General features: G+C 37.8%; 1 protein-coding gene across 3 annotated transcripts in view; it reads right to left on the bottom strand.

The window, feature by feature from the left end:
* Nucleotides 1-1,383: 1,383 nt before the first annotated feature.
* LINGO2 (leucine rich repeat and Ig domain containing 2) overlaps nt 1,384-15,174 on the bottom strand; it is a 1,258,067-nt gene continuing 1,244,276 nt past the window's right edge. For all 3 annotated transcript variants that reach the window (XM_025359407.1, XM_025359408.1, XM_025359406.1), the window contains one exon: nt 1,384-14,455. In XM_025359407.1, coding sequence (XP_025215192.1) covers nt 12,600-14,420 — 1,821 coding nt within the window. In that variant the 5' untranslated portion in view covers nt 14,421-14,455 and the 3' untranslated portion in view covers nt 1,384-12,599. The remainder of the gene's footprint in view (nt 14,456-15,174) is intronic.

The following is a 15,174-nucleotide window of genomic DNA, read 5'->3' as shown; positions in this document are numbered from 1 at the left end:
GCCCATCCCTTGACTCACATAGATGAGCCTATTTGCATACTGAAAATGGCACAAACTGTCCAGGATAGTGAGTCTATTTGGACCATGAAGGGAATATCACCACTCTTTTTCCCTTGTATAGTGATTGTTTTAGCATGTGTTGGGACATAATCAAAGGAGAACTTGATGTGTTTGGGAGGAGCATCAGATGAGTGATAGGTATTTCAGAAAGAAGTTAGTTGACTAATGATACTGAGTAAGAGAAAAGAAAGAAAGGAATGTAAGTGGGAACATAGCCCTGGGGATATGTTGTGAGAAATCAGGACTTTAGTGTTATAGAATGAAAAGTCATATGCCATTGCAGAAAATTAGCGACAACTTGGTCAGAGTCTTGAAGTGTCAAGGAGTAATAAAATAAGTACAATAAAGAGAAGAATATTTACTAGTTGAAACCCTTTTCTGTTCCATATTTGCTTGTTTATATTGACTTTAACTTGCCTTCATTATAACATCCTTCCTGCTCATTATGACGTAGCATTTTGATCAATGTGCAGAAACCAATGGCTATGAACTGAATTGTGTCACCCTCAGATCCATACATTGAAGCCCTAACCGCCAATGTTATTGTATTTCGAAATAGCTTTTTTAGCAGGTAATTATGATTAAATGAAGTCATAAAGTAGGGTGCTAATTTTAATAGAACTGGTGGCCTTATAAAAAATGAAACTCTCTCTCTCCCTCTGTATGCACTGAAGAAAGACCCTGTGAGGACAAAGAGAGAAGGTGTCCATCTACAACCCAAGCAGAGAGCCCTTACTAGATACTAGATACTCACTCTTCTGCTGGCACCTTGACCTTAGGTTTTCCAGCCTCCAGAAGGCTGAAAAACTTCTGTTGTTTAAGCCACCAAGTCTGTGGTATTTTACTGTGGCAGCCAGAACTGACTAAGATACCAACAATATTTTAAAGTTTTTCTAAATTAATATGACAAAATCTTGAACCAGAGCACTTAAAAAAATGAAGCTCAGTTATTTTCATCTCATTTCTTAGTTTCTTGACTGACAGAAATAATATCTTCTGGCCATTTCCCGTCACTTATGGTGATATTTTCCATTGGAAGAGTAGGCCTTGGAGGTCCTATTTTTCACAGCCATCTATCTGTCTCAATGCCATTCCATGGTCAGCCTTACATTCAGACCCCTTAGAATGGGCTCTTCATGATTTGCTTCAATTCTACATGTTGAATAACTTTATTTTACTGTTTCCCAAGTTTGTGTAGTAAAGGACTGAGCTATAATAATAGATGTAGGCTTCTATTATATGATTAATAATGCAACACTATTAATGAAATATTCAAAAGATGAGAGGCATAAATGCTGTTTTAGAACATTCAACAAAATACAATTTTTTAAGAAAGTATTTTATTTTTGTGTCTCAACAGATGAAATTCATAACCTTGTTTTCTGATAAGACAATTCAAACATACAAATCAATTACAACAATGTGCTTATCAGCTCCCCCTCCCACCCCTATATTTTAAAGCAACTGACAGTTTTGAAGGACACCAAGACAATAGGGCTTAGCTAAACAATATGGCAATTAAAAATGGCCCTCTAAGAAAATAATTACAATAGTTGTTGAAAAGAATTTGTCCTTTGAGCAAAACAGACTGAAAAGAATTATCATGAAATGAGAATTATAGCTTCTCTTCCAATAAAGGAGAAAAGGGGATGTATGTTAAAACAATGATACAGAAAGCTGGGGAGTCAGACTGAAAACAGAAAGCCCCAGGCATAAATGTCTCCAATAAAATGCATCCCCTTGAAGATATCCATTCAAACTCTTGTTTCATATTGAAATAAATAACTGTTCCCCCACACCCAGCACCTGGAAGTGAATCATTTTTGTTCTCCTTTGTTAAAATTAATAATTTTTCCAATCCAGCGTCTCTGAGAAAGAGGTGTTGTTATGAATTTTGTAAAAGTCAATGACATTAAAGATAACCCAAGCCAATCGATGGCCAACACCATTTTAGATTCTAGCCATAAAGAGATTAGACATATTCTGGCAAACCTGGGGCTCCCAGGGAAAGCAGGGTTCATACTCAATGACATGTAGTTACTCTAATCCTGTAGCACCTTTCTACTAGGTCCCCAATTCTATATACCATTTCCTCATGCTTTTCATGGTAAGCCTCACAGCACCCTTGTGAGGTAGGTAGTGTTATGGTTAATTTGAGAGATGGGGATGCAGAGATGTTAAGTAGCTTGCCCATAAAGAAACATGAATCCAGTGACACAGCCCTAGGGACTCTCACTCCAGATCCTTGTCTTTTTAGTACTTAACTGTTCTGACTCCCTGAGAGTGGATCATTAAAAGCAGGTAGGTCCTTAACGCCAGACTTGTGCCTGGCCAGGTGGACACTAAGGCCTATCTCTAAACCACATGATTTAGATGATAGAATGAGACACAAGTTGCAATCAATATGGAAGCCAAAGGAGTTAATGTGGAGAAACACAGGATTAATGTTTGAACAACAGTTTGATAATGACTTCAGTGATGGGCAGCTTGATTACTATGATAGTGGATACTCAGTAGATGTTGCATAATTAAATGAGTAAATGAATGAAAGGAGATTGTGCTTGGATAAGTGGAAAATTAAATTTTCTGTATCTTTTAAAACAAAGCTAGAGAAATATGATTTTTAACTTCTAATCAAGGATGAGAAGGAAAGAACTGAGTAGATTCCTGAATATTCTGAGGGCATGTATTTAAGCTAATTATTGGCGATATTTAAAAGATATAAATAGACATTTAAAATCATTTTCAATATACAGTGTATTTACTTATCAATTTGGAAACCAACTTAAGATCAATATTAGAGGAAGTGTGATATGCATAAACATCCATTTGCCTCTACAAATAAATTCTCTTATATATGCTTATATGATCATTGCCATTTATTTGAAATGCTTGTGTTCTCCAATTCTTATTAAATGTTCTTTTGAAAATATATTCAACCACCAGAACAATGAACTACTCTTCCCTAGACTCACCAGCCAGGATACATTTTTCAGTTACTTTCAGTTTCTGTGAACCCCTTTTTTTTTTCCCCAGAAGACTCACAGCAGAAAACAGCTGTCCTGTATTGAAACCAGCTCTGCATTAAAGCCAGCAACTTTCTTACAGCAGTGCCATGAAGAGCTCTTGAGACCACTGAAGCACAGACCACTGGATTCTCCAGGTGTTGCTAAAATAGAAGAGCTTATATAAATCAAGGTGGTGGAGCTGACTTGGTAATCTCTTTGCATTACACATTTGTTCTGTGCTCAGTGAATTAATTCCCTGTAGGATGTTTGTACTGATACAGTGTGAGGCTTAAAGAAACTCTGGATGCCACAGTATGGATTTGTGTGCGCGGGTTTGAAGAAGTGTTTGTTTAACTTTTGTGAGAGCCCTGCATGTATAGAATGGATGTAACCTATTAGTCTTTTGTACATCCAGCTAATAGCCCATGGCTAAAGGAATAGACTAGATGTAGTGAATTGCCTCTGTGCTATGGTACTAGCATACTTTATCTCTTGTGCTTGGAAATAATATGAATAGTGATGTTGTAGTTAGAAAAGGGTTCACATAAATGTTACTTCTGCCTTAGATGGGGATCTGGTAAAAAAATTTATCTCCCAATGTGACAATACAAAATTATTCACTATAGATATAACTTTTACAATCACATAAAAGATTTAGGTATTTCAATCAAAGAGGTATGCTCTCTAGCAGTCTGTTCTTTTTGTAGAGACTCTCCTTGGATTTTCATCTCTGAGACCCTGACTCTGTAGTGATTCAGGTCAGTTCTTAGTTTTCTTTATTAGCAGACAAACAGAATAGTGAGAATCCACATATTTTCCATCTGCCTTATCTTTTCCCTTATCTTTTCTCCAGATGGTTCTTAGTAATATATATGTATATACGTGTCATTCTGCCATTAATACACATATACTATTTTGAGAGTTTGACATGTCCTGATTTACCAACGACAGTGTTATGGAATAAAACAATGCCTGCATAGCTATAATAAGGGATCTCCTTCCTAATCCATTTTTTGTGATAGAGGGTCATGATTTTTGCATTTGTTTATAAAAGTTGATGAAAGGCACCAGTGTGACGAGCCCTAGAAGCCAGTGTTTTCAGATTTTCCACCTATCCGTGGCAGAAATAGTAGGTAAACTTCCTCTCAGGTTTCTCAACTTTCTCCTTAACTTGGCTTTATTCTACATTAATCTTCATGTACTGTGTTTTAGGTCTGATAATGAAGTAATTAAGAAAAGAATATAGGGTTGTACAATAAGCTTATCTGCCTTAAAGGGAGTAGGTATAAACTCCTAATTTTTATTTCGACTGTATCAAACAACACAAAAACATTAACAGCCATCTAGCAAGGGCAGTATGCTCATGACTGAGAAAAATGAAAGAAGAAACCAAACAAACACAAAACTATGATGAACTTCTAAATTTATGAAGTAATACATGACCAGAAAGTCTTTAAAGTGCAGAGCCAGAAGCCAGGCCACTGAGTTAAAAGTATGTTTAGCTTTCACTTCATTATATTATCTTCTTCCCATTGTTTAAGTACAAGTCCTGAAGTATTGGGACCATCTTATCCCTCTGATTGGTGAGTTTACTGGACAAGCTAACTCCTAATATTGATTGGCGAGATGTCTACCCAACACATTCAAAACTATGTTTATGGGAGATGGCTCTTGTTTTAGTCTTACTGGTTTAGTAGCATAAAATAAAAGTCCACTGTCAGACATGCAACTCTGACCAGAACAGCTCTGGCATTAACAGAAAATTTTCAAGAAGAAATTCTCTCTCTAGGGGCAAGCTTTTCATTTTGCAATTAAAGAATAGCAAGCCAGGCGCAGTGATTCATGTCTGTAATCCCAGCACTCTCGGGAAGCCGAGGTGGACAGATCACGAGGTCAGGAGATCGAGACCGTCCTGGCCAACATGGTGAAACCCCGTCTCCACTAAAAAAATACAAAAATTAGCCGGGCGTGGTGGCGGGCACCTGTAATCCCAGCTACTCAGGAGGCTAAGGCAGGATAATGGCTTGAACCTGGGATGGGGAGGTTTGCAGTGAGCCGAGATCGTGCCACTACATTCCAGCCTGTCGACAGAGTGAGACTCCATCTCAAAGGAAAAACAACAACAACAACAACAACAACAGCAAAGGGACCTTTTCTGATTTCTTGCTAACAGTCTCAGTATTTGTGTGTTTGTTGCTTCCTGGAGGTGAATCCCAGGCTTTCTTGTTATCTAAGAAAGTGATTTCCAGGTACCATGACTGTCAGCTTTCTGCTTCCTTCTCCACCTCCTCCTTCTTCACTGGAAACCATCTAATGAGCCACAAGGAGAGTGAAGATGATACCCTAGATATGACGCCTGCCTGAACACATCTCCCTAAAGCCCATTCCCTCAAGTACGGAGGTAAAGAGAGGGCACCTTCACCCGCAGCCCAAGAGGAGTTTAACAATTTTCAATTCATTTCCTCTTTAACACTAGACAATTTTCCCTTTCCCTTTTTTCAATTTGCTTGAAGACTAAAGATGTTTCTCTTTTTAATTTTTTTGTGCCTTCCTACTTGACACAATGTTTTGAATCGTTTGGCTGAGTGAAGGCTAATTCAGAAAGAAAAACTTGATGGTGGTGTTGTATGTTTGTCTTGCTGAACCCTTCAGTTCTTGCTCAAATAGATTTTAAGCCTTAAGTTATGCCCATTACTTGCTTATGTAATTAATTCACACGAATTTGGAGACTTTTGCAAGTGATACAGGATTTAGCTCTACTAAAGTAGAATATCTGTAGAGTATGGTTGATATTACATAAATTTGGATGCCCAGCAGGTTGAACTATGACCCCTTTGTAACTTTCTGTAGCTGGATACCCTGTCTTTTGAATCCTCTCTGAGTTGTCTCCACTCACTTTAGCATTTGAATGAGATTCCACTGGACCTGCTTCATCTCTGACAGTATTGGGGATTACTAATTAATACAGTGGTATCTCATGTTCCCTGTGAGACTCATATAACCTACTTCTGCCAATAAGAAAGTATTTTTATATGACTCCAGTTGTCTTGTATTGCATTTCATTTCTTATTAATACTTCAATGAATTTAACTGAGATGGCAGATGCTTAAGCCCTTTCATCAGCAAAGAAAACATGTTTTCCTAACTTATGTTACATGTTAATAAGTTAATTTGTTTTTACATGTTAAAAAACATGCCCACAACAATTAACCAATAATAATAGCTAATGAGATGCAAACCTAAATCAAGATACTTTTGTGATTAGCATCAATTTTTTGAAAACAAAAACTTTCAGGCATTTTTTAGGAAAAGTTTTGCTAGGTTGTTATTAACTTTCAATCATGGGATATTCTTAAAATAGCATTTTGATAAAAGACATTAAAGGAAAACACAGATACACATTTTTTTCTCCTGCTCAAGCTTATCAACTTTTAAAACAGTTATAATTTAAACACAAAAAAAATCAAACCACCCTTCCCCACATATTTATATATGTATATATAAAGAATAGAAATTATGATTTGGGGCATTCTATACCATAAGGGAAAAACCTGAAGACAACTGTCTTGTGTATGAAGCAACTCAGGTGTTTATGGTATACCTGATTTTATAACTGTGGAGAAAAAGACTATGTTTTCTTCCAAATAGCCTCTATACAAAGTTTGTTCATGATTCAATTCCAATCTCTTATCACACAGATACGTATATAAATCAGTTTGCTGTTGGACATACATTGTAAAGAATGAAAAATTTTTTTTGCAAGTCTGAATTAATCTCCTGTTTAATTATTTGATTATATTGTATTGTTGATTTTACTGAATATATTGCAGTGTAAAGATATTAAAGCAATTTAGAATAGGAGGTGTGCAACAAAATAAAGGAAGTTAACATGGCAACCAAATTTCTTTTTTTTTTTTTGGCCTTTTGGAACAGGCATAAAGTCTTTGACCCATCATCAGTATGGACAGTTATCTTTTGAACTTTATTGGAATTAATTAAGCAATTTAGTAAAACAAATTTGCATTTTTTTGTTGTCTTCTAATGACTATTTTGCATATTAAAAGTAAAGTCTTCTTTAAAACGTGAAGTACTCTCTTGATTATGCCAGCTCTTTTCTCATTCTGCTAAGGCTATAAATAAAGCTTTCTATTTAAGGTTGGCATTATATCAACCCACCTGCTTCTGGAAGGGAGAGGAAAAAAATCAGAATCGCTCAACCTGCACATTGCTGTCAGCTTGTGATTATGTGAATGGTAAGTCTTAACTTTTAAAGTGTTATGTGAGATAGCTGGAGGGTTTTTTTTTTTTTTAAAGCAATTTCCAGTTTAACAATTACCCAAGAATCTCAGTTACCAATGAAAGACTTATCCCTGGAGAGAACATTCATTGATGAGGATGGCAGCAGCTGAGAAGTGACAGTGGTGAGTAGGCAGAGCAGGAGAGTGAAGGATCATTTCAATTGCTGCATCAGGAAAGGAGGCAAGTATGTGGGGCAATACCAAAGCTTTTCTCCTTCTGTGGGCTGTCTCAGGGGACTTTAGTTCCTGCTTTTTCTCCTTCCTATTCAGGATGTTCTCCATGGAGAAGGGGGTCAGGGAGGGAGAAGAGGTATTAAAAGACCTTGGTAAACTCGAGAAAGGCAGTCTGGGACGCATGCAAGCTCGTCCTGATCAAACTCCCAAATTTAGAAAGAGTAACATCAGCCCCAGTCCTATTTTAGAAAAATAAGCCTTTTACAAACATCTTAATTATGTATTTTGTTGTTGTTGGAAACATTTCATCCTAGGCCATTTGTTAAAAATCTCACACAAGATAAGGAAGTTCTAGTCTCTACCATTTTTTTGAGAAAACATGCAGTTACACTTAACTGTTCTCCAAACAGACAAACCAACTTCAGAGTCGAAAACCTGTCATTAATTGTTGATTTAAAACCTTGTTTACTTGGCTAAACCTTGCAAGCCTAGCCATATGGCCCCTGAACCCAATGTTTATTAGGTTAATTGAGCTAAAGATCACAGCAATCAGCTATCATTTCATCTTGTAGACCTATGTTGTAAAGCTGTCCTTTCCCAGCTGGAGTGTAAATGAGAAGGCTCTTTTGGGAATGGCTTTTGAAGGCGAAAAGGGGAGCATCACTGAGAGATTCATGTCAAGTGTTTGCCAAAGTACCAGAAAACACCCTCTGTTGCCTAACCAAAATAGAAATTCAAAAATCAACAAATCAAATAATATTTCATTCCTCAAGGCTTTCTACACCCAAAGGCAGAATTCCCAAACTCCTCAATCAGAAAAACATCAAGGGTTTTAGCTGAAAGGAACTGAAAGGAGCTCCCAAAGCCAATGGCGGAAAATCAGTGGAAATTACCAGGCACATGATGTATGAGTCTAACCAATAGGGAATGTTAATTATAGTAAGAGATAATAAATCTTTACCTAAGTGCTGAGTAGAATGAATGCCTTTGGTTCCAAAGGTTTTGTTACTAGATTCAGATGCCACAAAATCCATTTGGGATAGCTCATGTGAGCTATAGGTGACTGGGTCATAGAAATAAAGGTATAAAAAGGATACCAGTGAAAGTCAAGGAAGAACATAATCTCTGATTCTTCTTCATGTAGGAGATAATATAAAAATTGGCAAGAAAGAAAACAGGATTAAAATGTATCCAAGTGTCTCCCTCTAACCTTCCTTAAATTCTTCATATAGCTTTATGTTTGGTCTTAGACTTCTAAGCTGAAAATTATGTAATTATTTTCTTTCCTAGAAAGCCTCAAGACATATTCAGTGCTGAATGGCTTCTGAGCACATCCCCTGAAGTTAAGACAAATGTCTTGACACAAAGATGAAGAGAGACCCTGGAAGTAGAAGTTAATGTACATGGGACTCTACTCTTTTATTTCTCCAAGATCGCATTCTCTCTTTTGTTCCTCTGATATAAAAATACATGTGTTTGTACCAGAGTAAAGTGATAAAAGTCAGGCCTCGATGCAAGTGACATTTAAATAATCCTTTTTTAAAGGGTCACAGAAGATTGCAACTTCTAAACTCCTGTAAGAACTGAGGAACACAGAATGTCTGACAGAATAATGAAGAAAAGAATCCATCCTAAATACTGTAGGGCAACTTCTGAATGTGTTTTTCCTAATAGGGAGTTGTCAGTAACAAGCAAAATTTCTCAGAAAGTTGAGCAAAACCAGAGTGGAATGAAAACCACTGGGATGAAATGCTGAGCCAAACAACAGTATTTCTTTCTGGGATACTTTGAAACAAAGCCTCTGGGAAGAAAATGACTCAGAGATGTTATATTTAAGCAAGTAAGTTGGCCCCTATGCTGGTATGAGCTTTTATGCTCTACCATGGTCTAGTTGATATAACAGAGTAATCAGAAGCCATGAGGGAAAATTCATGAATCCTTTTGTGAAACTGAGTACTAAAGCACCAGCGTTTCAATCAATGGATACCAGAACTTTGCAGGCACAAAAAGGAACCCAAGATCTGCTCAGATAGTGGGAGTGCAGAAAATTAAATGTCTATTCAATTACCTATTAATCCATTACTATGATGGATGCTTCAGGCAAAAAGGTGCCAATTCCCCTGAAAATATCTGGTCAATATACTTTTATGATCTAAACACTGACACAGGCAATTTTTTTGATAATCTATCGGAGGCCAAACAGTAATTTTACTCTTATTAGAAATATTAGATTTGGGAATACTTCAGAAGAGTACTACTCTAGTCTAAAGTTGACCAATCTGGGTTCTATGGAGCTCTAGTTTTTGAAAATTTATAGCATGAAAAGAAGTGCTTTCTGCTCATACAAATTAGTGAAGCCCGAAGATAAACAATATTAAACAGGATTCTTATTTACAGGACTTTCCAGAGAATTTATTAGGCTTATATAGATTTTGAATCTCTAAAGGTGGTTACAGAATGCATCTCCCCAATATACTGGGGTCAACAGGACTCTTTTTTTTTTTTTTTAGGAAGAATGATTAGAAATATCTGAAATAACTATTGTTCCACGGATCAGAGTATGGGACCTCTAAGAAAATTCATTCTCTTTTCTTCCAATAAAATGAATAATAACGAAATCTTTTAACTAAATATTTTTCATGGATGGGTACATTTTAATACAATTTCATTTCACTCAGCTGTTTTTGGCCAACTTTTATTTTGACAAAAGAGCAGTCAAAATCACAAAACCCTCTTGTTAATTGCTCAATGTTTCTCCCTCTTTTTTGACAATTAGTTGAATACTGCTTCACACAATGCTGCCACATAAAGATAGTTTCTATTAACTTTTGGAAGTTTTTTGGAAATCTCTAACTTTGTTCATTTTCAAATTTGAAAGACCCCATTCCATTTGCACACAAGTTGGATTTGTGATAGAGTTTGCAGCAGAGCTTGATTTGCATTGTTTGATATAAGGTAATTGGCACAAATGGAAAATAGAATTCTAAAAGATCCGTAATAATCAGAAAAGTCAAATGAAAAATGACTTGAGCAGGCAATTCTTCAATCTTTCATATTTTCCACCCTTTATTAGGGGAGAAATTGGTTTAACTCTGTTGCTATCTGACTGGCAAAACAATTTCTGGGCTTGTCCTACTTTTATTGGGATCAATTTAATTTTATTAAAGTTCCTCAAAATTTCAAATTTTCAAATTTCAAACTAAAAAGAGCCAGTCTTTTGAATGTCAACCCGCCAATCCAATGTCAAGAAGCAAACCCCAGATACTTTCTACTCCAGCTTACACGTTATTCAAAACGTAACCTATTTTCAGATCCCTCTTGAAATGGGAAAAGTATAGATTATTTCCTATCAGTTCTATGCTGATTAAATGTGACATTTCATGAACACAGTCCACATTCAATGCTTTCTCAGATCACATAACCATATGCTTTGAAAGTCATTCACTGAACATTTAGCCAAATGAAACTATGCCTCCCCTCTGAATCAGATCACTGGTGGTCATGGAATGACATCAGTTTTTATAAACTGGAATGTTTAACTTTGAGTAACAGACATTAATACAAACTGAATTGGACAAGTATCCTTGGGTCAGAGAGAGGAAAAAAATTCAGCACAACTTAACATATTTATAGGGTTATAATCTTGCTTTTTCCTCAGTGGAGAGAAAAAAGAAATCACTAAATGATTTTTAATCCATCTTGTTTTTTCTCAGTTCTTAGAAAACAAGACAAATTTCTCTTTATTACACACGATAATTTTCAAAGTAAAAACCAAAATCTAATTGGGAAGGAAGCAGGAAGAAACCCTGAAGTTGTCTATGCAAGGTAATACTGTGTGTACAGTATTCAAGTAGAGAACATCAGAGTGGCAGTAGCTAGATGTTCCCTTGACTAGCAGCAATCTAGCACGTAGGCAGCTATCATGTTTTAAACAAATCCTTGTTTGCATTAACATGTTATGTATTTATCACCCTGGTTTGTGTTGGCATCTGAGAAGAACTCTTTCTTATTCAGAGAGCTTTTGAATATCTGAATTCTTGATCTTAGCTACTGGTGAATGTTATCTTATGGTTATTTGTAACCATTACCTCTTCTTCCATTTTCTATTAACCCGCTAGTAGTGACTGTGGAAAGTAAAATCAAGGAGTGATTAAATGAATCATTTTCATTATTAACACCTACCTTGCATTTTACAGGTACATCTAGTGGTGCACCACCTTCTGGAGAAACCAAGGGCTTTGTTACAGTAAACTGGTCCAGTGTGATATTATCACAAGTATAAAAAATATTCCATTCTGTATCAAAACTAGGCACATGCCTTTATTTATAGTAACAGAAGTTAACAGAGTTGAGCAGTTTTGCCGTGGGTCCTGTTTCTTGGCATCCTACATCAGACAAACACATCTCTCAAAATATCTCCGCCCATAACTCCAGGGATCTAGTCTCAGGGTCATCTGTAGGTAACGGAAGGTGAAATCACACTTGGATCTATAGTGGTAACTAAAAGCACAACCTCTCATTCATATTGCTTTAAAAACATGTACAGCATATATGTTTCAAAAAAGGAAGAAAAGAATATATTGATCTCTTTGTGGTACTGAACCAACAATATGGTATGATGCAAGGCTTTAACAAATGATAATCATTAGATACAAATTTTTCTGTAGAGTATGTTTTAGACAAATGTGTCTTTTAAATATGTAAATCCTACACTGTAGGTTGTTCTTTTTTATTTTTTTCTTTTGTTTTTGCAGTGGTAGAAAATGCTGAATAATTGTCCATGAGTGTGAGCCAAAGATTCAGGTTCATTACTGAGATCCCCAGAATGCCAATATTTGCAATGCAAACACTTAGTATCCCACTGTGTGAAGGACTCTGACAACATGCCTGCCTGCCTTTCGATGGAGAGTCTCCATTGGAAGTCCTCCTGCTTCCATAGACCCTGCTTTTGATACAGGGGCAGCTGCACACGGCTGCCTCTTAATCTAGTAATTTACTGTGCCATACTGTCTTACTGATGACCAACATTGATAGAGACAGTAGTGTGAGGGGCGGGCCTTCAAATCATTTTCATGTTGAACCTCCTGGGTCCAGCTACCTCCCCTTCCACAGCAGCACCATTGTTTTTCCTGGGCACATACTCAAGGTCAATGCTGTTTTTGTGCTTGCCTTTCCCTCGGCTCCACACAAAAAGGAGAAGAAAACAAAATAAAACCACTCCCAGGAATGTGAAGCAGCCCATAGCTGTAGACACCAGTATTGTTTTAAGGTCCAAGGAAAAAGTATTGGCATTGGTGCCATTGGAAATGGTGTCATTGGAGTCGGTCATGTACATAGGGGTCCTGTTCGCATAAAGAAAGCGATCTGAAGCGAATCCTTTCACAGTTAAGGAGGCTGTGAAGGTGTCATTCCCAGCAGCGTTGCTAGCAATACAAACATACATCCCACTGTCTTGATCCTGGGCAAAGCGGATTTCCAAGGTGCCATCACCCAACACGGTGGCTCTTCCATTGGACTTGGTGGTGATGAAACGCCTTCGGGGTGTCACCCAGGAAATCACAGGCTGCGGGTCTCCATCGGCACTGCATTCTAGCTGGACCGTCTGCCCTTCATCTACTAGCAGATGCTGCAACTTCTTTTCACGGATTTTGGGTTTTTTGCAGGTAAAGTAAAAAGAAAGGGCAGTGCTATGGAAATCCTTGAATGACCTCTCACGGATGGTGTCTGGGCCAGCACACATAGGTTGCTGGCCACCAAACTGCAGGGTGGGTTGTCGCTGCAAGATCCAGAGAAGGCGGCAGTCACAGGCCAGAGGGTTGTTGTTAATGCTCAGGACTTCCAGAGCCCTAGGGGAGGAGAAGACATTCTCTTCCAAAGTTTCCAGCAGGTTCTGAGACACATTAAGGACGCGTAGGAAGCGGAGCCCTTGGAAGGAGTGAGGCTCAATGGTGCGAAGCTGGGCCCCTACTATATGAAGCTCCTGAAGGCGGATCAAGTCAGAGAACATGCCTGCTTCAATAGTGCTGATGGGATTGTAGGAGAGGTTAAGGTGAGTCAGGTATACCAGATGTTTAAAGGCAAGGAAGGGTACAGTAGACAGATTGGTGTTGGTGATTGAAAGGGACGTGAGGTTGAGACCGTAGAGGCTATTGGCAGGCATCATATCCAGTAAAGGCCAATAGTCAATCTCCAGGTGTTTCAGGTGGAACAATCTTTTAAAGGCATACACAGGCATATTGTTGATATTGAGATGCTTCAGATGCAAGCTGATGAGGCTGCGGAGGTGGGAGAGGGCTTCTGTTGGTACTGCTGTTAAGTTGCATTTCTCCAGGGTGAGCTGCTCCAGGCTAAGTAGCCCACTGAATGCCCTATGTGATATATAAACCAAATCATTGTCCCCCACTTCTAGAGACTTCAGGTTATGCAGATCCTGGAACATGTAGTCTAGTAAAATGACAATTTTATTCTCACTAATGTCAAGCTTAGTGAGATTGGACAGCCCTGTGAATACCCCCAAAGGGACCAACTTTAGACGATTGCCTTTTAGGCGGAGGGAACGCAGGTTAAAGAGATTGTTGAATGCTCCTGGTTCCACATTGGCAATGATGTTGTCACTCAAGTCTATCTCTTCCAGCAGAGGATATGATATGAATTCTTCAGGGTTGACACTTTTTAGCCTGTTTTTACTGAGGTCCAAGATTTTGGTTTCGATGGGAATGCCTTCTGGGATGGCGATCAATCGCCTTCTGTGACAGCTAACAGATTTGTTCTGGGCAGAGCACTCACAGCGAGCAGGGCAGCCAATGGTGGATCCCATGAAGATTAACACCACAGCCAGACCCAGGAATGGCTGCCAGCATGATATGGCCGTGTGAAGCATGACTCCACTTCTTAGTCTACACCTTGGTCACGGGCCTGCATGCAAGGGGCAAAAGAAGGGAGGAAGAGAAGGTGAGTTAGGATCTAAATAGGTGAAGGGACACAAATAGAGCAGCAAATGTAATGGAAAGGATGCTGGATTTGGAATCAATCAGACCTGGGTATAAACCTGAGGGTTGACCCTCTTAGCAACATATGTTCTTGGTCAAGTTATTTCATCTCTCTGTATTTTAGATTTCCTGGCTGTGAAATGGGGATAATGGGGATAATAATAGTAATAGTTTCCCAGAGTTGCCATGACAATTTCAATGTTTGACAAGTATAATGAGATAAAGACAATGTGTGACACAGACTGTGAGACAACACAGTATAAATTTCACACTCAAAGGCTCTATTTTAAATTCAAATGAAAGAAACAGAGGTCAACAGCTAAGAAGAAAGCAGTTCAGTTTGAATCAGTGTCTGCATCACTAATGTTTAGGATATCATCCTCTATTCAAAACAAAGCTAACAGAAGTTTCATTCAATATCAGGCCTTTAGGTGCAACATACAAAACAAAGTTATGTTCAATGCAAGGTGCTGGAATGTTTTTCTTCATGTATACATTTTCTACTTTTAACCTTTGAATGTTAATGTATCTTTCATAATTTAGCAAACTTTAATTTATGAAGGGATTTTCTTATTTGAGGCAAACAGAAGGTCCTCCAAGTATGCCTGTATTGTTTTTGTGTTTCTCATAGGAATGAGGCAGAAT

Source organism: Theropithecus gelada, chromosome 15 (genome assembly GCF_003255815.1).
Source record: "Theropithecus gelada isolate Dixy chromosome 15, Tgel_1.0, whole genome shotgun sequence".
Classification (NCBI taxonomy): domain Eukaryota; kingdom Metazoa; phylum Chordata; class Mammalia; order Primates; family Cercopithecidae; genus Theropithecus; species Theropithecus gelada.
Note: the sequence above shows the minus strand (reverse complement) of the source record. Positions and strands in the feature narration are given on the sequence as shown.